Below are 24,830 nucleotides of genomic sequence, written 5' to 3' on the forward strand. Positions count from 1 at the left end.
GTGAATGAATTTGCCTCTTTGAAATTATCCTATTTCAAAGACCCCTTTAAAAAATCTTTTCTTAACTGTTTTCATCTTCCTGTGTCCATTTTTGTCAGTGGTGCCTTAGCTTGGTTGAGAGAAAAAACAACAGTGGGATCTTTGCCTTTGCCATTTTTTTATAGCAGTCCAGAAACTGAGACTGATTACAAGAGCCACTAATATATTGAGTGGCACAAAATCACACCATAGACTTTATGTCTTTAGTAGAGGGGGATAGATAGGAAAAAAGGGGGCCTATTTTTAAAGGGATTTAAGAAGGGAAAGGAGAGAGAAGAGTTAGAACTAATTTCTTTTTAGCCTTTTCAAGCAATCTACTTTTGAACCTTAGTTTTCTCAGGTATAAAGTAAATGACTCCTAGGCTGCCTTCAACCTCTAAAATTCTCCAGGTCTGCAAAAAGATCTGAAATCACCAGAAGATAGAAGGAACAGTAGTTCACTTAAATCTTAAGAACATGTCAAAGATCTAAGATAATAAAGTAAGTGTACTTAGGTAATAGAAAGCAACCTGTTGGGGTTATGTTATGAATGCCAGAAGTATATTAAAAACATTCTTGAGATCATGGAGAAGTGATCTGAGGGGATATATAAGACTTGGAAATATGTTACAAGTAGCCAATCAGAAACTCTCCCCTATTTTTGTTACATTGTATTAGTAAGTAGACATGTACTCATGCTTCTGTCTGTCTTAAATTTATAGTCTTTCAGTAAGTTGATAATAAAAAAAATAATAAACCCATGGTGTGTTTCATATATAAGGACCTGGCTACTTTGTCCATGAAAGCTCTAAGCAGGAGAAAGGTAATCAAGTATGGATGTGCCTTTGGTAAGAACGGATTGTTAGCCCTTCAGTTATTTTTGTGTTCTGAGATAATGACAGAGAGGAAGTCTCCTACATAAAAAACAGAATGGGAAGCTTGAAATCTTTATTCCTATTCTGTAGGAATTATCCTAATCACTCTGCTGAACTCTTATTTGTACTTATGTCTATATAGTTATGTTTATATTATTACTGACTATAAATATCCATCATATAGGTCATATTAGAACTAACAACAATGTCTGAAGGTAACTGGGGTCACCTGGACAAGAACCAAATCCAGCGTCTTGAAGAGATGTTAATTGTTGTTGATGAAAATGATCAAGTGATTGGTGCTGAGACCAAGATGAACTGCCATTTGAATAAAAACATTGAAAAAGGTAACATCAGAAAAATCTATGTTGTTAACATTGAAGGAATCTCTTTAGACTTTCCAGAGTCTGACAGATCTATCAGGGGATGTGGATTGAGGTGCTGAAGATAAGATACCATCCTTATCTTATGTTTTCTCTTTTCATTTGGAGATAATTCAGAAAAATGTGAATATTCTTTTAAAATTTATATTGATCTATTTTGCTTTCACATTACTTTCATTTCCACCTGTGCCTCCCTTTCTGTCTGAGAAATCTTTACCTTGTGACACAGAATTTAAAAAGAGCAACAAAAAAAAGTTCTGAAGAAAGAAATGACACATCACTCAAGTCTGGTAGAACATATAACATTCCTCACCTTTATTCTCCCACCTCCATAAAGATGAAAGGAACTGTTTTTTCTCCAGCCTTCTTTGGATTCAAGACTTTTCACAGTAATTATGCATTTTATTGTTCTTTTCATTTAAACTGTTATAGTAATTGTGTGTATTGGGTTCCTAGCTCTACTTCTTTTGCTTTATTCATGCAATTCTTTCTGTGCTTCTCTGTAGTAGTTAATCATTATTTATTATGGCGTAGTTATATTTCATTATATTTGTGGTTCTCTCAAATACATGAGTCCTAAAGACTAGTTACTATCTAATTAGGAGTTCAGAAAAGTTTATGGTAGTCCTAAGAGCTTAATTGGAATATTGAGGTAAAAGGGATAATGGAAACGGCAGCTGGAAACAGTAGAGAAATGGTTTACTGTCTTCTTATGGAATCAGAGAGGTGCATGTTTGTTCTGTAATCTATGAGCAATTCTGAAGTATATAAAGGGGCTTTAAGGGAGGAGGAGGAGGAAGAGGAAGGAGACAGTGACAGACAGACATAGAGAGAAGGAGATAGAAGAGAGAGAGAAATAGAGAGAAGAGAGAGGGCAGGAGTGAGAGGGGAGAAGGAGGAAAAGAGGGGGGGGAGAGAGAGAAAGGCTCTTATTTTAAAAAAAAACATTCTAAATATTATGTTATGAAGACATCTTATAAAAAAGTTCATAAAATGTATAAAGAACACTCTATAAAGAGCTTGAGAGAAACTGTTATTGCTGAAATGGACATAAAGGAAAAAATTCATCATGAAGAGAAATATTAAAAAGCTATATATGGTACTTTAATTTTTAAAGTGATCTGAATAATTTGTGATATAATTTCCATAGAAATGAAGAGAGGTCAATTACTGGTATGTCTAGGGTAACTTTGGTAGTGGTATAGGCAAAATAAAGACAAAATATATCTATGTTTATAATATACACATATATAACAAACAATAGTATATTATCTATAATATTAAATAAAGTATATGAAACAAAAATATAATATAAAATGCAACATAAAATATGACAATAAATATATAATAGTAATTTGAAGAATTATCTAAATATAGATAAATAAGAATAGTTACTAAAGGGAAAGGAGACTTCTCTATTGCACTGAACAATGAATATTTAATGATTCGGAATGAGGGATTTTTGAGCTAGTTGAGTAATAAGAAAACAGTATAAATATGTTAATTGGGAATAAATTATTCAGAATGTCTCTAGATTGACATGGAATTCAGGATTGATAAATTAAATATATTGCAACAAATCAAGATGCAAACTGGAGTTGGGTAACCTATCAATGACTATGGTCAGATTCCAGAGAACCATATATTCCTGCTACTCATTCATGAACCAAAGCTTTTTTTTTTTTTTTGCTATTCTCTCACCAAGAGGCATAAACTTTGTTTTCAGTCCTTTGCTATTACAATATATTTTGGTGAATATGTGACCTTTTTTTACCCCTAATTCCAACTTCCTTGATGTATCTACTTAGCAGAGGATCTCTAGGTCAAAGAATTTGAAACTTTTGATCATTTTCTGAGCATTATTTCATATTGCTTTCCAGAAAGACTGGGTCAAGTCTTAGCTCTACCAACCATTCATTAAAGAGCCTGTCTTTTCCACAAATTCTCCCAATTTGACTAATTCCATTTATTGCCATCTTTACCAATTTTCTGAGTATAATATGAAAACTCCAAGTGGTATTGATTTCCATTTCTCTTAGTATTGTTCAGTCCGATTCTGGTTCAGATTCCAAGGAGGAGACACACGGTAATGCAATACACAACAGGTTCTTTATTCAAGCTATAGCTTGGGCCTCCACAAGAAGCAGAAGACCTTGAGCATTATCTAAGTCTGGCTTATATAGAAGGGCTAGGGGTGGGGGTCGTAAGACACATCAATCTTAGTCCCTGGTACCCAGATGTTTCCTTTTAACATATGGTCTGGCCAGTGACCTAGGTCAGGTCAATGAAACCTGAAGTCTTGAGATAACATATCCTTATGGCAGTACATAAATAAAGACATGTTAGTTTTAGTCCTTAGGACAAGGGGGCCTGTTAGGGTATCGTCTGGAGGGCAATTTTCCCATGGTAACAGTATGTTTCTTCATTATCAGTGATTTGGAGTGATCTGTTATATAATTATCTATAGTTTACAAATATTCTTTTAGGAACTGTCAGTTTTCTTTGACCACTAATTCCCTCTTGGTCTTATATGCTTGTGTTAGTTCTCTATTTGTATCTTGGATATCAGCCCTTATTTGAAATACTTAATACAATTTTTTCCCATAAAAATGCTCTCCTTTTCCAAAATACATTATGTTCATGCAAAATTTTTCATTTCCATAAAATATAAATTATCTGAGCTATATTCAGATGTCTTTGAGCTTAAAAAATACCCATAATATCAAAACTATCTTTTATTCCTCTCCCTGGACCCTTTTGACTCTCTGGAGAGTTTCTCAGACTTCAATCAGGATATCTGATGTGGAAATGCTAGTTTTAATTAGTGGCCTCTCCCTTTATCCTTTTAATTTTGGATTTCTAGCTGTTTTTTGTAATCACCTCTGTCCTTTGAATGACCATAAATTCTTACCTTAGCAGAGGGTGTGAATGATACCTGATCTGTTTCTTAAAAAAAAATTTTTTATGATGTAACCTTTAATATTTAGGTCAAGTATCCATTTTAAGCTCCCTATGATATAATATATGATGATGATAATTAAATAATTCATTCATATCACACCCTCTCTGCCCCTAATTTTTTTGGAGTAGTTTCAGAAACATGTGAATCTTACAAACAATAAGAACTTTAAATTATCTTGAGTTTCAAATATAAGTCATAACATTTTTCCTTTGGGCTTCATTTTATCAAGTAATAAGAAGGAAGAAGAGTAATAATAGCTAACTAATGTTTATATAGCATTTACTATATGCCAGGCACAATGAAATGTGCTTTACAATTACTATTTCATTTTATCTTCCCAACAAATTGGGAGGATAGGTACTATTGTTATCTTCATACAGATGAGGAAACAGAAGGAAACAGTGGTTAAGTGATTTGCTCAGGGTCACATAGTAAGTAAGTGTCTGGGGCCAGATTTGAAATTAGGTTTTCCTGACTCTAGGCACAGTGTTCAATCCAAGCACCACATGCTGCCCTAGAACAATGGAATAGTATTAGCTTAAGAATCAGAGAACTCATGTTCAAATCTTGTCCCTGACTCTTGTTGCTTATGTAACTTAAGTCACTAAACCTTCCCTAGTTTTCAGTGTCCTCATCTGTAAAATGAAATGTTTGGACTATATAGCCACTGAGATCCCTTCCAACTCTCAATCTGTGATCCTCTGATCATGAGCTGGAGATCCTTCTGCTCCCCAAGTTTTGACTTCTGTACTTCAATGCCACAGCTGTAGGTCTTTCATTTCACTATTATTGCTAGTGACCAGCAAAGTGATGAGTTGTGCTGTTGAGAGAGATGGAGACTCTTGATAGAAGAACACTAAAATCATGCCTATGAACTCTTTATTTTATCATGTTTGTATTTTCCAGGGTTATTGCACCGTGGTTTCTCTGTAGTCTTGTTTTCTACAGAAAATAAACTTCTACTGCAAAAGAGAGCAGATACTAAATATACTTTTCCAGGTGAGTCCATTTGTTTTGAATTCTAATAGAAATGGAAATTTAGATACATATATTTTTTTCAAGAAGTATCTAATGGGTGGATTATTGATATTTGACGGGCAGAATAAAGTAGTTTACTTCACAAGCCAATGAACAATTTTGGTAATACACTGAATGGTGCAGGACCAACATAAACAATCCTCATTAGAATAGTTTTAGTCCATGTGATGAAGGAATGACCTTTGGTGGAGTCAGAAATTCCATCTCCCAGATGCTTATATGCAATATAAGAATGGTGTCTACCTGGTATTCCATGTGAGTTCTGTTGGGAAGAAACTGGAACAGCATGATTCTGGTGCTTTTTAGGAGTGATAACTTGGGAGAGTGCAGATGACTTAAGTTGATAATCCCTAGCTCATGACACTGTTAGAGTCCCTTGACCCTTTGTGAGAATCATGTGGCTTCCTGTGTATTCTGTCAATAAGACTGGAATCTCAGGAAGTAAATCCTGTCTCTTTGGAAGAATGATGAAAGTAAAACTTGAAGAATTTCCCCTAAAAAAGTTTTTTGGGGAAAAGAAACACTTTATCAATCTCAAAGTCTTGTATCAGTGATAGCTATGATTATGAATTTGAATGGCATTTGCATGACTCAAACAGAAAAGGAAGGGGTGAGTAAAAATAACTCATTGCACAATGGATCAAAATTCATTTTGTGACTTATTTTGTAATTTTCTTGCATGGAACTTTTTGGAAGTTTGAAATTATATCTTCCATGATGGTATTCATATCTAGATGGGTGCTGAGCATAATCATTTAAAAATGTTAATCAGCATAATTTCTAGCATTTGGCTGCATTTTTATTCATTCATTCCCTCTGATGCACTTGTCAAGACAGAGAACTGAAATACTCCTTGCTCTCTATTACCACTTCCAAGTCTACACTCCACCACCATCACCCAGTAATATCCCCTTTTAGGTTTACTCATTATGTATCTACTACCCAGTACAAATTCTGGTTGTTTACCTATACCCAGGATACTGCCCTTCTTTCCTCAGTAAGATCAGGGTCTAACTCCCAATCTTTAGCTCCCAATCTTTAGCTCCCAAGTCTTACCTTCATACTAGGGGACTTCACCATACATATTTTTACTTCCTTCCTAACCTTCTAGTTCCTCAATTTGCTACTTTTCCAGAACCTTCTCCATCACATCAGCAACACACAAATGTGATCATAATTTTGATATTGCTATCACTCACCAATGTGTCAATTCCATATTCATGAACTATGAACTGTCCTTTGTCTCTTTGCTAAAACTTTGTTCTTTATTCTCACTGCAAACTCCAGTCTCTCAGCTCTGTAGTTCTTTCCTAAGTAGTCATTTCTCTACTAACTACCCTCTTTGCTCGTCTCCATCTTCATACTTTGATGAATCAGTTCAATTCATATTGTTTTCTCTTGAGATTTATCTCTTCTTCCTACCTCTGATCTTGCCATATCAAGTCTTAGCCCTAAATTAGTGTCATTGTTGTCTGCCTCCACTTTTACTCATGTGTTGCTGAACAAATCCTTGAAACTGTAATATATCCACTACACATTTAAACTTTATAATTTTAACTGAATCATCTCTGCAACTAAGCCCTTTTCTACCTCTCTAACTCCTTATTGTACTCATGTCAGCAGTTTTTCTAAACCTTTTTATACAACCTTAAGCCTCCCATAGTTCTCTTTCCACTTCTCCAGCTAAGAACCATGCCTTCTATTTCACTGGAAAAACAAAACAAAACAAAACAAAACAGACCATTCATTAAGAGTCCTTTTCCCCTTCTTCACATCTCAGATTATCCAGACATCTTGGGCCACTGTCTCTTCCTCTACCTTACAGAAGAGTTCACTCTACTCTTTTCTATCTACACAAGTAATCCCATTCCATCTCATCTTATCCAGAAGATTGCTCCCTTTGTCATCCCCTCTCTCTCACTTATCTTCTTCAGTCTTTCCCTATCTATTCTGCATTTTCACTGACTATTCCCTATGACTAGAGACCACTCTTTTGGCCAGCTTCTGGTTGATTCCTATCCCTCAGCTAACTAACTTTTAATTCAGGAGTCCAGGAACAGGTCAGGGAGAGAGAGAAATCTCAGGGAAAGATCTGGATGGCTCTGGCCAGAGTGAGTCCAAATCCAAAACCCCCTTGAGAATTCCAGTAGCTGTTCTTGAAGAGGCTTAGTGGAGGTGTTTTGGGGTCCCAGAAGGAATAACAGGTCCCATATGGATGGGCTGTTTCTCAGCTTCTAGGAAAACCTCCTTTCCTCCTCCACCTCCCAGACTGGAAGACCATTGACAGTTGGAGCTTGTCTCTGTCTGTCTCTTCTCTGCTGCTCTTCAGCTGATCTCTCCTTCAGCCTGGCTTCTCATTGCAACCGCCTGGATCTCTCTTTCTTACATTACATCCTCAATAGGAGAGATACAACTTGTACACAGAGACAGAGTATATGCAAACCAATGCTAGTCTAGATCTTCCCCAGATCTTGGCCCTAATGATTCTTACTCTGCTGCTCTCCTCTTAGCAAAGGTGGTTGGTATGATGGGGGATATTTTATATCCATTTTGAAATGAACAATATTCAAGCTTCTTACTCTTAGAATGATATATTGTAGTTAGCTACCTCGGCACATATAAGAAAAAAAAGTACACATATAAGAAAAAAAAATCAGATACATTGTATGGGGAGCCTGTTCATCTTCCTTGAGGCAACAAGGACTTATTAAAGATTTTATATGTTTCATTTTAGGGAGTTTTTCAGACAGTTGTTCGAGTCATCCACTATATAACCCATTAGAAATGGAAGAAAGGGATGCAATTGGAGTAAAACGGGCTGCTCAGCGCCGTTTACATGCTGAATTAGGAATCCCCTTGGAGCAGGTAACCAGTTTTATTGTCTGTGATAGGAAAACTAGATACTATAAACTCTAATGATATACTCTTACAGCTAACCATCTGGTGAAAGTTGGGTGCCGATTTTGCAGCTGGATTTTAACACTGATAGTTGAATGACTGATGTATCAAAAAAGTGACCTACATAAAATACAGGTTACTTCTTTGAAAAGGTCACTTCTTAAAATACACACATACATACATACATATATATTATATATATATATATATATATAATATCAGCAGAAAGATCCCTAGACAATTTTCAGTTTTCCCTGGATCTGACTATTAATAATATAATTATTCAGGACTCTTGGTTCTTCTAATAGATATAATAGGAGTAAAGGAGTATAGATAGGAACTTGGAGTCAGAATGAGTTTCTACATTCATATGTTGATGTTTGTTTTCTATACTTTCTTTCCTCTCTACCATACTATGGGTAGGTGAAAGTTCATAAAAGGCTATACTCTAATTTCTTAACAAGAGACCAATGCTTAGAAATGTGACATTTTTCTATTGTAGAAATAAACAATATTCTGACATTTTCTAAGAATATGCTTTGTGAATAACAGCTTTCCCTTGATGATATTACCTTTGTGTCAAGAATGCATTACAAACTTCAGTCAGATGAGATCTGGGGAGAACATGAAATTGGTTACCTTCTCTTTGTAAGGAAGGATGTCACTTTGATGCCAGATGCTGCAGAAGTAAAGGACTGTATTTATGTGACAAAAGAAGAACTAGAAGATCTTCTGAAACAAGAAGCCAAAAACAAAGTAAAATTTTCTGGATGGTTTCATATCATTGCAAAGTTTTTTCTGTTTGAGGTATGGGATAACTTAAATGATTTGAACAAATTTCTTAAACCTGACAAGATATACAGAATCTAAAAATATGTCTGATTAGAAAGTTAGAAAATGTCATTTGACTAAAAAAATGGTATTAAATACAGTCAACTTTTGGAGATGTTCATTTATCAGAAAAAGGCCTGGCTTTGGGACAGTTGATAAATCACTTAACACCAATTCCTTAGCCCTTACCACTCTTTTGCCTTGGAACTATTACTTAGTATTGATTCTAAGAAAGAAAAAAAGAGTTGTGAATTATGTTTCTATTGGAACCCCACTTTGCTATATGTCAATCAAAGAGGGCATGGCCACTCTTCACATCTTTTCAATTCGACACAATTTATCAAATATTAATTATATGCAAGACCTTTCATCAGTCTTTGAGAAAAAGTACTACTCATATTTTGTGAGGTCTATACTGTCCTGGTATACTGTGTAATATAATGCATATATTATACTGTATTGCAAGGGGTTTAATAGGAAAATAAAAAAGGAAGCTCTTGGAAGATACTGCAAACCACCTGACTAGGATGAGTCTGAAATAGAAATGTTAAATGGAATTTGGGAAACTGAACATCAATTAAAGATCCTTTTAGGAAATTAACTTTTACTTCTTGCAACAGAGATAGGTTTAAACAAATTGGATAGGAGTGTTATTCTGAATAGTGTTAATTTTGGAAAATAATTATTTTTAAAATGATTCTATTTCCAAACAAATCTGTACTAATATCACAAATCATGTAGTATTTAGCATGGATGAAAACATCAATAAAAGCATAAACATATACTGTGTTCTTTTTAAATTTGAATTTATTTGTTTGTTACATTAAAATATCCAGTTATTTCCCTTGCACTCTCCCCTCCTTTTAGAAAAGGCATCATTTGACTGACAAAAAGATTTATGTGTATACAAAACTATGTCCTATTTATTTCTATTTATCAGTCTTTCTCTGGAGGTGGACATACACAAGTTATTCTTCAAACAATATTTCTGTTGCTATATAAAATGTTCTTTTGGTTCTGGCTTATCTTCCTCTTCATAATTTCATGTAGCTTTCCATGTGTGTTCTTAAAAATCTACTTACTTTATGGCTGAATTCGAGTCATTCTGTAGTAGTTGGATTATATTTCTTTTCTTTAGAAAAGTTTTAACATGTGTTCAAATTAACATGAGTTAGGAAGTCTATAACATCATGAAAAAGTAATAGAGTATACTAAGTAGTATGATAGGCCAGCTGAATTGTCCAACGGATAGAATGTTGGGCTTGGAGTCAAGAAGACTCAAATCTGGCCTCAGGCTCTTACTAGATGTGTGACCTTGGGCAAGTCACTTAATCCTACTTGCCTCAGTTTCCTCTTCTGTAAAATGAGCTGGGGAAGGAAATGGCAAGCCAGCCAATGTCTTTGCCAAGAAAGCTCCAAATGAAGTCATAAAAGTCAGTGACTGAAAAATGACACAATAATAAAAACAAGACGTTGCATAAGTCTAAAATAGAAATATTAAATGAAACTGAGCAAATTGTATGCTGAATTCAGTTCAGTGCACTGAATCCCAAGTGAGGCATAAAAGACCTTAGACCCCTTTAATTATCATACACCAGTTTCATCATTTCTAAAATGAGGGAGTTAGGCTAGATGGCTTTGGAGTTGCTTTCCAATTCTAGTTCTGTGACTTATAGAAAAGGAAGGCATATAAAAACAGTGATAAGATCCCACAAACTAAGCCAAAGACAGCATTCCCCAAAACCCCTTCACAAAAACAGACAACCTGAGAAACCATTAGAAAATATTGGTTTGCATTCATATTATCTTGTCTCTATAAAGCTCTCTATTGGGTGGCTAGGTGGTGCAGAGATAGAATGTTGGGTCTAGAGTCAGGAAGATTCATCTTCTTGAGAATCTTTTTCAGAATCTTCTTCATCTTCCTCAGACTCTTATTAGCCATGTGACCCTGGGCAAATCATTTAACCCCATTTGCTCCACTTTTCTCATGTATAAAATTATAGCTGGAGAAGGAATTAGCAATTCACTCCAGTATCTTTTCCAGGAAAACCTCAAATAGGGTCATGAAGAGTCAGACATGGCTGAAACAGCCAAGCAACAACATAAAACTCTCTCTACCTTCCGTCCTCTAAAACTTTATTATTGTGTAGATATGATTTTGAATTCTCAAAGCTCTTAGAAGTTTTAATATGCTGAATACATTTCAAGTATAGTCCTGATTTTAGCCTTTGTTTGTTTTCAGGACTAACCTAGATATCCATAGAGAAGATAATCAATAGTAGTCTAGTCACTATAAAGCTTTCTATTGGGCAGCTAGGTGATGCAGTAGATAGAATGCCACATTGTCACACAGGTAGGAAGTATCTGAGATCAGGCTCTCCTGTCTCCAGGTCAGGCTTTCTGTCCAGTGAGCCACCTAGCTGCCCCTTGTCTGTTATATTCTAATCTGTATAATTTGCCTTATTTCTATTTGCTCTTGGATTGGTTAAATGAGTTTATTCTTTATTTGCTAGCTGTGATTGTCTTTGTGTAACAGAAATTTGTATAACTTGGGATGCTCCATCCACATTAAGGGATAGTGGCCAGGAAAGAAGCTTAAAATTTAAAATGATTTGTTTTGGCATTAACTGCTCATGGATAGGACGAGCCAATATAATAAAAATGACCATCCTACCCAAACTTATTTATCTATTTAGTGCCATACCCATTGAACTACCAAAATACTTCTTCACTGATTTAGAAAAAACCATAACAAAGTTCATTTGGAAGAACAAAAGATCAAGGATATCCAGGGAAATAATGAAAAAAACACATATGATGGGGGCCTTGCAGTCCCTGACCTTAAACTATATTACAAAGCAGCAGTCATCAAAACAATTTGGTACTGGCTAAGAAACAGAAAGGAAGATCAGTGGAATAGACTGGGGGAAAGCGACCTCAGCAAGACAGTATACGATAAACCCAAAGATCCCAGCTTTTGGGACAAAAATCCACTATTCGATAAAAACTGCTGGGAAAATTGGAAGACAGTGTGGGAGAGACTAGGAATAGATCAACACCTCACACCCTACACCAAGATAAATTCAAAATGGGTGAGTGACTTAAACATAAAGAAGGAAACCATAAGTAAATTGGGTAAACACAGAATAGTATACATGTCAGACCTTTGGGAGGGAAAAGGCTTTAAAACCAAGCAAGACATAGAAAGAATCACAAAATGTAAAATAAATAATTTTGACTACATCAAACTAAAAAGCTTTTGTACAAACAAAACCAATGTAACTAAAATCAGAAGGGAAACAACAAATTGGGAAAAAATCTTCATAGAAACCTCTGACAAAGGTTTAATTACTCATATTTATAAAGAGCTAAATCAATTGTACAAAAAATCAAGCCATTCTCCAATTGATAAATGGGCAAGGGACATGGATAGGCAGTTCTCAGATAAAGAAATCAAAACTATTAACAAGCACATGAAGAAGTGTTCTAAATCTCTTATAATCAGAGAGATGCAAATCAAAACAACTCTGAGGTATCACCTCACACCTAGCAGATTGGCTAACATAACAGCAAAGGAAAGTAATGAATGCTGGAGGGGATGTGGCAAAGTAGGGACATTAATTCATTGCTGGTGGAGTTGTGAACTGATCCAGCCATTCTGGAGGGCAATGTGGAACTATGTCCAAAGGGCGACAAAAGAATATCTACCCTTTGATCCAGCCATAGCACTGCTGGGTCTGTACCCCAAAGAGATAATGGACAAAAAGACTTGTACAAAAATATTCATAGCTGCGCTCTTTGTGGTGGCCAAAAACTGGAAAACGAGGGGATGCCCATCAATTGGGGAATGGCTGAACAAACTGTGGTATACGTTGGTGATGGAATACTATTGTGCTAAAAGGAATAATAAAGTGGAGGAGTTCCATGGAGACTGGAACAACCTCCAGGAAGTGATGCAGAGCGAGAGGAGCAGAACCAGGAGAACATTGTACACAGAGACTAATACACTGTGGTATAATCGAACGTAATGGACTTCTCCATTAATGGCGGTGTAATGTCCCTGAACAATTCGCAGGGATCCAGGAGAAAAAAACACTATTCATAAGCAAAGGATAAACTATGGGAGTGGAAACACCGAGGAAAAGCAACTGCCTGAATACAGCGGTTCAAGGGACATGACAGAGGAGAGACTCTAAATGAACACTCTAATGCAAATATTATCAACAAAGCAATGGGTTCAAATCAAGAAAACATCTAATGCCCAGTGGATTTATGCGTCGGCTATGGGGGGTGGGGGGGAGGAAAAGAAAATGATCTATGTCTTTAACGAATAATGCTTGGAAATGATCAAATAAAATATATTTAAAAAAAAAACAAACCTTAAAAAAAAAAGTTTAAAATGATTTGTTTTGGACTAGCAACATTTTTGAGAGTGCAGAGAAGAGCAGACAGATATAATACTTGCATAATGTCCTCTTTGAAGATAGAAGAGCGAACAAGCCTCATGGCCCTAATCTCTTGGGGCTTCACTCTGGGCAGGAAGCAAAAGTCCCTTATGAAGACAGACTGCTGAGATCCCAGACAAATCCCTACATGCTACTCAGAGAAATGTATACAAACCCATCTGAACACACATAACTTACATGGTCAACACACATGTTGTGGAAAGGAAACAAGACTGACAGTTGGTGGGGGAAGGGGCACCTGGGAGTGGCATTTTGGTCTTGTGACTGGCACTTCCTTCCTGCCAGGTGGACTTCCTTCCTGGTGTTGGAGGAGAGAGGAGCTGGTTCAGCCCAGTCTGGAGTGGAGTTGCTCTATTTGCTTCAGCCCGAAGATTCAGGCCCAATCACTTCTGAAAGTTAGAACTGTTCTTGTTTGCTTTCTGTCTACTGCTAAGATTCTGAAATTGACAAAACTAGCACAGAAGACAAAAGTGGGAGAAACCCTCCGCCAGCCTGTGGGGCCTGGCCTCAGCTCTAAAAGCTGAGACAGACTCCAATCTTATTTAGGGACCTCCCTTGCCCCTTTTTCCTGATATCTCTCCAATCCCAACTGGTTATTAAACTTTATGTTATTTGAATTCGCAGTCAGATAAGTGGACTATCTTTTCTGGGGAATAGGGGAACCTGAACATCAGTTCAGTCATTCAACGACAAACAGTCCTTACTGGACCCCTGCTGCTTCCTCTCGGCAGGGGGCATCTCTCTCCTTTGCATCACTAAGCAATATTTCCTCTCTTCCCTCAACTCATCCATACCCTGCAACAAACTTCCCATTATCTCCCATTTTTCCAAATCCCATCATCTCTTCCTTAATAAATATTACAATGTGTATATCCAACTTCCACAAGAATAAAAATTGTAGATGGCCCTTTGGGACAATAGAAAGACATGGGGAATGTTTTGTTGAAGGTATAATATTATCAAAAATAACTTTTATGTAAGAAGTGGAATGAAAAGCAACATCAAGATTTGTATGACAAGAAAAAGAAGTGAGTTTGATATTCAGTGAGATTAAGGGATAGACAGTTTGAATACTGGACCCATTATATATCTAAATATGTAATAATGGAGACAACTAATTAAGATGGTCTTGGGAAATAAATAAGGGATGGAGATGACATTTTTATAATTGAGTTAGGATGAAGCTGTGATATGGACAATTAAAAATGAACCAATTTATAAAATCCTAGTCTATTAGAACTGGCAAAGGCATTAAAGATCATTAAGTCCAAAATGTCTGGATCTTTTGATCCAAGATTCCACTTCTAGGCATACAACCCAAGAAGTTAAATGATTTTTAAAAAAAAATCTTTCTACCAAGATCCAGGAGGTCCTGGGTTCAAATCTGACCTCAGACACTTCCTATCTGTGTGAATCCTGGGCAAGCCATTTAACCCATATTGCCTAGCCCTTATCACTCTTTTTCTAAGATGGAAGATAAAGGTTTAAAAAAAAAAAACTTTCTACACACCAAAATATTTAGGGTAGCACATTTTTGGTAGCAAAGAACTGGAAACAAAGTAAATTACATCAACTAAGAAATGGATAGCAAATTGTGGCACATGAATATAATGAAATATTAATATGCTGTAAGAAATAACAAATGCAGAAAAACATAAAATGTTTATACAAACTGTTGCAAAGAGAAGTAAGCAGAACCCGGAAAAACAATACTATTGTAATAGCTAACATTTTTATAGCACTTACTGTGTGCCAGATACTTTGCTAAGCACTATACAATTATCTCACTGAATTCTCATAAAAACCCTGTCATGAAAGGCATGGAATATGATATCCCAGAAAGCAAGGGAACTAGGTCTACAACCAAGAATCAACTACCCAGCAAAACTGACTATATTTTTGCAGGGGGAAGTATGGTCATTTAATAAAATAGAAGAGTTCCAAGCATTCGCAAAGAAAAGACCAGACCTGAAAAGAAAATTTAATGCCCAAACACCGAACTCAAGAGAATCATCAAAAGTTAATTAAGAAAGGGGGGGAAAACAAAAACAAAACAAACAAAACAAAAACACCAAAAAAAATTTTTTTAAACCCTTACCTTCCATCTTGGAGTCAATACTGTGTATTGGCTCCAAGGAAGAAGAATGGTAAGGGCTAGGCAATGGAAGTCAAGTGACTTGCCCAGGGTCACACAGCTGGGAAGTGTCTGAGACCAGATTTGAACCTAGGACCTCCCATCTCTAGGCCTGACTCTCAATCCACTGAGCCACCCAGCTGCCCCCTCAAAAACACCAAATTTTTTTAAGGGACCCAATAAGTTAAAATGATATGTATCCCTACAAGAAAATATGATATTGGTAACTTAAAAATTGTTATTATCACATAGGTAACTTAAAGAATTATACTTAGAGGGAACAGTGACAAACTCTGTAGGATGAAATGCCAAGAAATAAATGTTTATAGATATGTGTATGAATATATATGTGTATATATATTTATATGTATATATACATAACTAGAGTTAAAAAGAGGTTAATACTAAGAGAAATTAGAAAAGAAACAAAATGAGTTAAATTTATATGTCACAAAGAAGCACATGGTGGGAGGGGGAGAGAACATTAATACACTGGAAAGGTAAAAAGGTTGGAGATAGGAAATACTCGATTCTTACATGCATTGAAATTGACTTGAGAGAGGAACAATCAAATACATTGGTGCAGAAAATTGATTTGCACCCTATAGGGAAGTAAAAGGGTAACAAATGGTCTGATGGGGAGGGAAGCAATACAATGGAGGGAGAAGGGGGGGAGTAGTTTAAAAAGACTATAAAGAAAATAAGAGGGGAATAAAAAGAGGGGGTAGAAAGGGAAATAAAATAAGTGGGGAATTAAGGGGGCTGATTAAAAACAAAACACTAGTGCAGAAGGAAATAATGAAGGAAGAAAGGGCAGGACTAGGAGTGGAAATCAAAGTGGTAGGATATACACAGCTGGTAATCATAACTCTGAATGTGAATGGAATGAACTCACCCATAAAATGCAAGCAAATGGCAGAGTGCATTAGAAACCAAAATCCTACCATATGCTGTATAGGGTAAAAGTAAGAGAATAGAGCCAAATCTATTGGGCATCAACTGAGAAAAAGAAGGGAGGAGTCACAATCAGGATATTGGACAAATCCAAAGTAAAAATACATCTAGTCAAAAGAGATAGGGAAGGTAATCAGTATTCAACATGTATGCACCAAATGCCATAGCGTCCAAATTTCTAAAGAAGAAACTCCTGGAGCTCAAGGATGAAATAGATGGAAAAACTATATTAGCAAGAGACCTGAACCTTCCTCTATCAGAACTAGATAAATGAAACCAAAAAATAAATAAGAAAGAGGTAATAGATGTGAATGAAATCTTAGAAAAATTAGAGTGAGTAGATATATAGAGAAAAATAAATAGGGACAAAAAGGAATACACCTTCTTTTCAGAAGCACATGGTACATTCACAAAGATTTACCATGTACTAAGGCATAAAAACATTGCAAGCGTGTGCAAAAGAGCAGAAGTAATAAATTCAACCTTCTCAGACCACAAGGCAATGAAAATAATAATTAGTAAGGGTACATGGAGATGCAAATAAAAAATTAATTGGAAATTAAACAATACAATTCTCCAAAATTGGTTAAAGAACAAATCATAGAAACAACTAATAATTTCATTGAAGAAAATGACAATGATGAGACATTCTTTCAAAATCTATGGGATGCAGCCAAAGCAGTACTCAGGAGAAATTTATATCCTTGAGTTCATATATTAACAAATTAGAGAGGGCAGAGGTCAATGAATTGGGCATGCAAATCAATAAACTTGAAAGGGAATAAATTAAAAATTCTGAGATGAAAACTAAATTAGGGATCCTAAAAATCAAAGAAGAAATTAACAGAATTGAAAGTCAAAGAACTATTGATTTAATAAATAAGACTAGAAGCTGGTACATTGAGAAAACAAATAAAATAGGCAAAGTACTGGTCAATCTAATTTTAAAAAGAAAAAAAGAAAACCAAATTGACAGTATCCAAGATGAAAAGGGAGACCTCACCTCTAATGAAGAGGAAATTAAGACAATCATTAAAAATTATTATACCCAATTATATGGCAATAAATATGGCAATCTAGGTGATATGGATGAATATTTACAAAAATATACATTTCCTAGACTAACAGAGGAAGAAATAGAATGCCTAAACAACCCCATATCAGAAAAAGCAATTGAACAAGCCATCAAAGAATTCCCTAAGAAAAAATCCCCCGGACCAGATGGGTTCACAAATGAATTCTATCAAACATTCAAAGAACAACTAATCCCAGTATTATACAAACTATTTGACAGAATAAGCAAAGGAGTTCTACCAAATTCCTTTTATGACACAAATATGGTACTGATTCCAAAGCCAGGCAGGTCACTAATGGAGAAAGAAAACTATAGACCAAGCTCACTAATGAACATAGATGCAAAAATCTTAAATAGAATACTAGCCAAAAGACTCCAGCAAGTGGTGATCACCACAGTTATTCATTATAATCAGTTGGGATTTAAACCAGGAATTCAAGGATGATTCAATTTTAGGAAAATCATCCACTTAATTGACCATATCAAAAATCAACCCAACAAAAATCATATGATTATCTCAATAGATGCAGAAAAAGACTTTTGACAAAATACAATACTGATTCCTATTGAAAAAACTAGAAAGTATAGGAATAGAAAGACATTTTCTTAAAATAATAAACAGTATATATCTAAAACTATCAGCAAACATCATCTGTAATGGGAATAAACTAGAAGCCTTCCCAATAAGATCAGGAGTGAAACAAGGATGCCCATTATCACCTCTATCATTTATCATTGTACTAGAATCAGTAGCAATAGTAATTAGAGATGAAAAAGAAATTGAAGGTATTAAAATGGACAATAAGGAGACCAAACTCTCACTCTTTGCAGATGATATGATGGTCTACTTAAAGAATCCTAGAGAATCAACCAAAAAGCTAGTGGAAATAAGCAACAACTTTAGCAAAGTTGCAGGATACAAAATAAACCCACATAAGTCATCAGCATTTCTGTATATCTCCAACACATCTCAGCAGCAAGAATTAGAAAGAGAAATTCCATTTAAAATCACCCTAGAAATATAAAATACTTGGGAATTTATCTACCTAGACAAACACAGGAACTATATGAACACAACTACAAAACACTCTCCACACAATTAAAACTAGATCTAAACAATTAGAAAAACATTGATTGCTCATGGGTAGGAGAAGCTAACATAATAAAAATAACAATCCCACCCAAATTAATTTACTTATTTAGTGCCATACCCATTGAACTTTAAAAGTTAAAATTAAATCTCAATAATAATATTATATTTTATCTAAAAAACACAATCCAGAAGCAGAGGATAAACTATGGGAGTAAAAACACCGAGGAAAAGCAACTGCTTGACTACAGGGGGGAAGGGGATACGACTGAGGAGAGACTCTAAATGAACACTAATGCAAATACCAACAACATGGAAATGGGTTCGAACCAAGAACATATGTGATACCCAGTGGAATCATGCGTCGGCTATGGGAGAGGTTGTGGGAAGGGGGGGAGGGGGAAGAAAAGAAAATGATCTTTGTTTCCAATGAATAATGTTTGGAAATGACCAAATAAAATAATGTTTAAAGTGAAAAAAAATATTATATTTTAAGAGATTTATTAATGATCATTAGAAATCAAGGAATAAAGAAGATACAAAATAAAGACCATGTACCCATGGCTGTTTAGTCATTGTTCACCATTCCCACTTGTAGTTGAGGCAGAACCGTAAGGGTTAAAGCAATCCTCTCGGTTCTTCCTTGTGCCTGGTAGGTAACGTCATGAATTCCTATGAATCTGCCCAATTATTGGTTCCTGCTGGTGCTGGGCTGTAATGTCATACATTCCTGTGGTTTTTTCCTTTATATGCTTTGTGTAAATCCAATAAACTTTGTCGCTATGCATTTTCATATAGTGTCCATTCATTACTCTTCATTTCGTTACCCCAAGTGAGGTCACACAGGGCTAGCCGACCCTGGCGCTGAGCCTTACACCCACTCACTACCATCACTGCTGATTCTACATCAGAGAGAGGGAGCCTACAAAGCCCATGCCCTTTATCCTCTGTCTATAGGAAGTACATAACAACAGGAAGTCAGTGGACTCTTGGGAAATGTAGTTCTTTTTTAAGGTAACAGATTTTAAATCATACATGCCCCCCTGAGACCCGCAAAAGACTGGCCACTCCAATGGGTCTTGTAACATACCAACTTTGAAATTGCAATAATTTGAGGATAAGAGGAAAAGAGAACAAAACCAATTATTACTAAGCACATTGACAAAAAGCCAGTTAGGGGGGCAGTTCCCTTTTGGCATAATTAAATGTTAAATCAACCTTCAGTTCAATCAACCACATCCAAAGTTCATTCTGGATCTTTTTGATGTAGCTTGTGGTCTGTGGAGGCATCTTCATGGTGCCTTCTAAGAATTTGGAGAGGTAGCATGATTCTACAAAGGAAGGTGGCCTTGAAGTCCCAGATCTCAAACTCTATTATAAAGCAGTGATCATCAAAACAATTTGTACTGGCTAAGAGACAGAAAGGAGGATCAATGGAATAGACTTGGGGTAAGTGACCTTAGCAAGACAGTATATGACAAACCCAAAGACCCCAGCTTTGGGGACAAAAATCCACTATTTGATAAAAATTACTGGGAAAATTGGAAGATAGTGTGGGAGAGATTAGGTTTGGATCAACACCTCACACCCTACACCAAGATAAACTCAGTAGGAGTGAATGACCTGAACATAAAGAAGGAAACTATAAGTAAATTAGGTGAACACAGAATAGTATACATATCAGATCTTTGGGAAGGGAAAGATTTTAAAACCAAGCAAGACTTAGAAAGAGCCACAAAATGTAAAATAAATAATTTTGACTACATCAAATGAAAAAGGTTTTGTACAAGCAAAACCAATGTAACCAAAATCAGAAGGAAAGCAACAAATTGGGAAACAATCTTCATAACAAAAAAAAACTCTGACAAAGGTCTAATTATTCAAATTTATAAAGAGCTAAATCAATTGTACAAAAAATCAAGCCATTCTCCAATTGATAAATGGGCAAAGGACATGAATAGGCAATTTTCAGTCAAAGAAATCAAAAACATTAATGAGCAATGATAAAGTGCTCTAAATCTCTTATAATCAGAGAGATGCAAATCAAAACAACTCTGAGGTACCACCTCACACCTAGCAGAATGGCTAAAATGACAGCAGAAGAAAGTAATGAATGCTGGAGGGGATGTGGCAAAGTTGGGACATTAATTCATTGCTGGTGGAGTTGTGAAATGATCCAACCATTCTGGAGGGCAATTTGGAACTATGCCCAAAGGGCACTGAAAGACGGTCTGCCCTTTGATCCAACCATAGCACTACTGGGTTTGTACCCCAAAGAAATAATAAGGGAAAAGATATGTACAAGAATCTTCATAGCTGCACTCTTTGTGGTGACAAAAAATTGGAAAATGAGGGTTGCCCTTCAATTTGGGAATGGCTGAACAAATTGTGGTATATGTTGGTGATTGAATACTATTGTGCTCAGAGGAATAATAAAGTGGAGGAATTCCATGGAGACTGGAACAACCTCCAGGAAGTGATGCAGAGCGAAAGGTATAGAACCAGGAGAACAATGTACACAGAGACTGATACACTGTGGTACAATCTAATATAATGGACTCCTCCATTGGTGGTAATGCATTGATCCTGAACAACTCAGAGGGTTATAGGAGAAAAAACACTATCCACATCCAGAGGAAAAACTGCTAGAATAAAAACACCGAAGAAAAACAACTGCTTAATGACATGGGTTGAAGGGAATATGATTGGGGATATAGACTCTAAATGAACATCCTAGTGCAAATACCAACATGGAAAGGGGTTCTGATCAAGAACACATGTGATACCCAGTGAAACTGTGCATCGACTATGGGATGGGTTGGGGGAGGGGAAGGAGGAATAGAAAATGATTTTTGTATCCAAGGAACAATGTTTGAAATTGAAAAAAAAAACTATTTTGGATTTGGGAAAACCAACCAACCAACCAACAAACAAACAAAAAAAAAACAAAAAGTATCAAAATCCCCAAAATTATAAGAGCCTATTTAATGACAATAGCAAACAAACCCACTATCATATTTCATATAAGTTGCTGTATGACCAAAAAAAAAAACCCTATGAACTGATGGATATTTGTCACAATTTTTATAGATGTAGCAAATCTTTAACCTTGGCAAGTATATTTTTAAACAAAAGAAAACTTTTTTGGGTCTAGAACATCACCAAAAAATCTAGATTGTTCTGGTGGAAGTAAATTAAACTGAAGAATTTTGCAGGAACTCTTTTTGGCTTTCTGCTTCATTGAAATATCTTGGTAGCAACATTCCTTTGTTTCTCTACCTTTAATACAACATTCTTTAAAATAAAAATATAAAAGAACTCATCCATTCAGAAAACACTAGTTAATTAAAATTATTTCTGAAGACCCCTTAACATTACAATTAAATCCTTAGCTTATTAAATTCTCTAAAGATTGTTAGCCAGGTTGAGTCCATCCATCATCTATGTGACAATTAAAAAATGCAAAATGGGGGGGGTGAGGCTGTTTGTGGGCTTTTACAATATTTTACAATATTTTGTTCAGTAGTCATAAGGGAAAGGTAACAGAATATATCTAATAGTTAAAACACAGTAGATTAAAATGAGTCAGTGTAACAGAACAGTATCGGATTCATTTAATATATGAACTTAAAACAAGAAAATTAAATCTTAAACAAAACAGTCAGCAAAATACAATAAGATACAGACTGTCATTTAAAAAAAATCAGTCTGAAAAGGCTTAAAATTTCACCTCCAGACCCTTTAAAGCTCCTTTTTCTAAAATTCAGATCCCTATTGTAAGTACTGTGGGATCTCCCATAGTGAAGGAGCACATGGGTTTTAGGAATCTCAAACTGGGCAGACCCAAATGGCAAAGGGTTGTAGGGTGATAAATTTCTCCCATGACTCTCAGGCAAGATAATTGAAAGGACCAATGATAGAAAGAAAAACCATTCTAAAGCTGGAAGCTGTTTGAAATCGGTAGTGTACTGCTCTTTCATAGACTATACCATGCTTGTAATCAACTTCCTGTTTGGAAGAGTCTCTTCCTTCTCCCCGTACCCCCTGAAGTAAAATGCTAATTTCCTCAGAGAGAGTTAGAAGGCTAATCTTGCAAAGGAAAAAGATACTCTGGTTTCTTTTTTTTTACCATCTGCCCTGAGGATTGACTCCAAGGACTCCTAGCTTCTCTTTTGTAGCAATCAGCCTAGCAAGGGCAGCAACAGTGGTCAGGGTCAGGTAGGGGCGGAGGCCAATTTAGGATTGGAGCTGGCGATCAGGAGGAGGATTTCTGGAGACCCAGGGCTGGGGCCAGGTGAGCAATCTGGGTCCAGAAGATCGGGAGGAAGCAGTATCAGTAATGCCAGAGTCAGCAGTGAGGAGGAAGGAAGGAAGAATGAAGGACTCAAGCAGTTGGACGATAGAAGCTATTTATTTCTTCTTCACCAAGTCCCACCCACCCACCCACCCCCCAACCCCCACTAAAAATAGCCTGGCCAGTAGGGAGAGCAAGCAACTGGGCAAAAAGTAGGGAAAGAAAAACTCAGCAGCTCCAAATAGAGTTGGAGTTTGGGAGGGTGGGTGGGATGAGCAAAAAGCCTTGGCAGGAGAAATGTGGCTTAAAAAAATTTTATCTAGGCTATCTTAAAAAATTGAGAGGTTCTTCTCTAACTGGTGGTTGCCATCAATGTAAAAGTTAAAGTTAAATTTCAATACTAATATTATATTTTAAGAGGTTTAATAATGATCATTAGAAATCAAAGAATAAAAAAGATACAAAATAAAGACCACATACCCATGGCTGGTTAGCCATTTTTAGCCATCCCCACTCATCACCATCACTGCTGATTCTACATTGGAGCCTCCAAAGCCCACACCCTTTATCCTCTGTCTATAGGAAGTATTTAATGACAGGAAGTCAGTGGGCTCTTGGGATATGTAGTTCTTTTTTTAGGGTAACAGATTTTCAAACATACAGAAATACCAAAAAACTTTTTTATTGAATTAGAAAAAATCATAACAAATTTCATTTGAAAGCACAAAAGATCAAGGATATCCAGGGAAATAAGGGGGATGGGGGGATGTGAAAGAAGGTGGCCTTACAGTCCCAGATCTCAAATTATACTATAAAGCAGTGGTCATCAAAACAATAAGGTACTGGCTAAGAGACAGAAAGGAGGATAAGTAGAATAGACTTGGGATAAGTGACCTCAGCAGGATAGTATACGACAAACCCAGAGAACAGAGCTTTTTGATCCACTATTTGATAAAAATTGCTGGGAAAATTGGAAGACAGTATGGGAGAGATTGGGGTTGGATCAACATCTCACACCCTACACCAAGATAAACTCAGAATGGGTGAATGGTCTGAATATAAAAAAGGAAACTATAAGTAAATTAGGTGAACACAGAATAGTATACATGTCAGATCTTTGGGAAGGGAAAGATTTTAAAACCAAGCAAGACTTAGAAAGAGCCACAAAATGTAAAATAGATAATTGTGATTATATCAAATTAAAAAGTTTTTGTACAAACAAAATCAATGAAACCAAAATTAGAAGGGAAGTAAATTGGGAAACAATCTTCATTACAAAAAACTCTGACAAAAGTCTAATTATTCAAATTTATAAAGAGCTAAGTCAATTGTACAAAAAAGCAAGCCATTCCCCAATTGATAAATGGGCAAGGGACATGAATATGCAATTTTCAGTTAAAGAAATCAAAACTATTAATAAGGACATAAAAAGTGTTCTAACTGTCTTATAATCAGAGAGATGTAAATCAAAACAACTCTGAGGTACCACCTCACACCTAGCAGATTGGCTAACATGACAGCTATGGAAAGTAATGAATGCTGGAGGGGATGTGACAAAGTCAGACTATTAATGCACTGCTGGTGGAGTTGTGAATTGATCCAAATATTCTGGAGGGCAATTTGGAACTATGCCCAAAGGGCGCTAAAAGACTGTCTGCCCTTTGATCCAGCCATAGCACTGCTGGGTTTGTACCCCAAAGAGATAATAAGGAAAAAGACACGTACAAGAATATTTATAACTACACTCTTTGTGGTGGCAAAAAATTGGAAAATGAGGGGATGCCCTTCAATTGGGGGATGGTGGAACAAATT

General features: G+C 36.0%; 1 protein-coding gene across 1 annotated transcript; it reads left to right on the forward strand.

Annotated features, from left to right (window-relative positions):
- Positions 1-924: 924 nt before the first annotated feature.
- Positions 925-9,958, forward strand: LOC100021613 (isopentenyl-diphosphate Delta-isomerase 1-like). The gene is made up of 4 exons (XM_001373677.4): positions 925-1,240; positions 5,145-5,237; positions 8,011-8,141; positions 8,727-9,958. The coding sequence occupies exons 1-4, from the start codon at positions 1,099-1,101 to the stop codon at positions 9,042-9,044; spliced, it is 684 nt and encodes a 227-aa protein (XP_001373714.1). The 5' UTR covers positions 925-1,098; the 3' UTR covers positions 9,045-9,958.
- The last annotated feature ends 14,872 nt before the right edge of the window (positions 9,959-24,830 follow it).

Source organism: Monodelphis domestica, chromosome 5 (genome assembly GCF_027887165.1).
Source record: "Monodelphis domestica isolate mMonDom1 chromosome 5, mMonDom1.pri, whole genome shotgun sequence".
In the NCBI taxonomy this organism is placed as follows: domain Eukaryota; kingdom Metazoa; phylum Chordata; class Mammalia; order Didelphimorphia; family Didelphidae; genus Monodelphis; species Monodelphis domestica.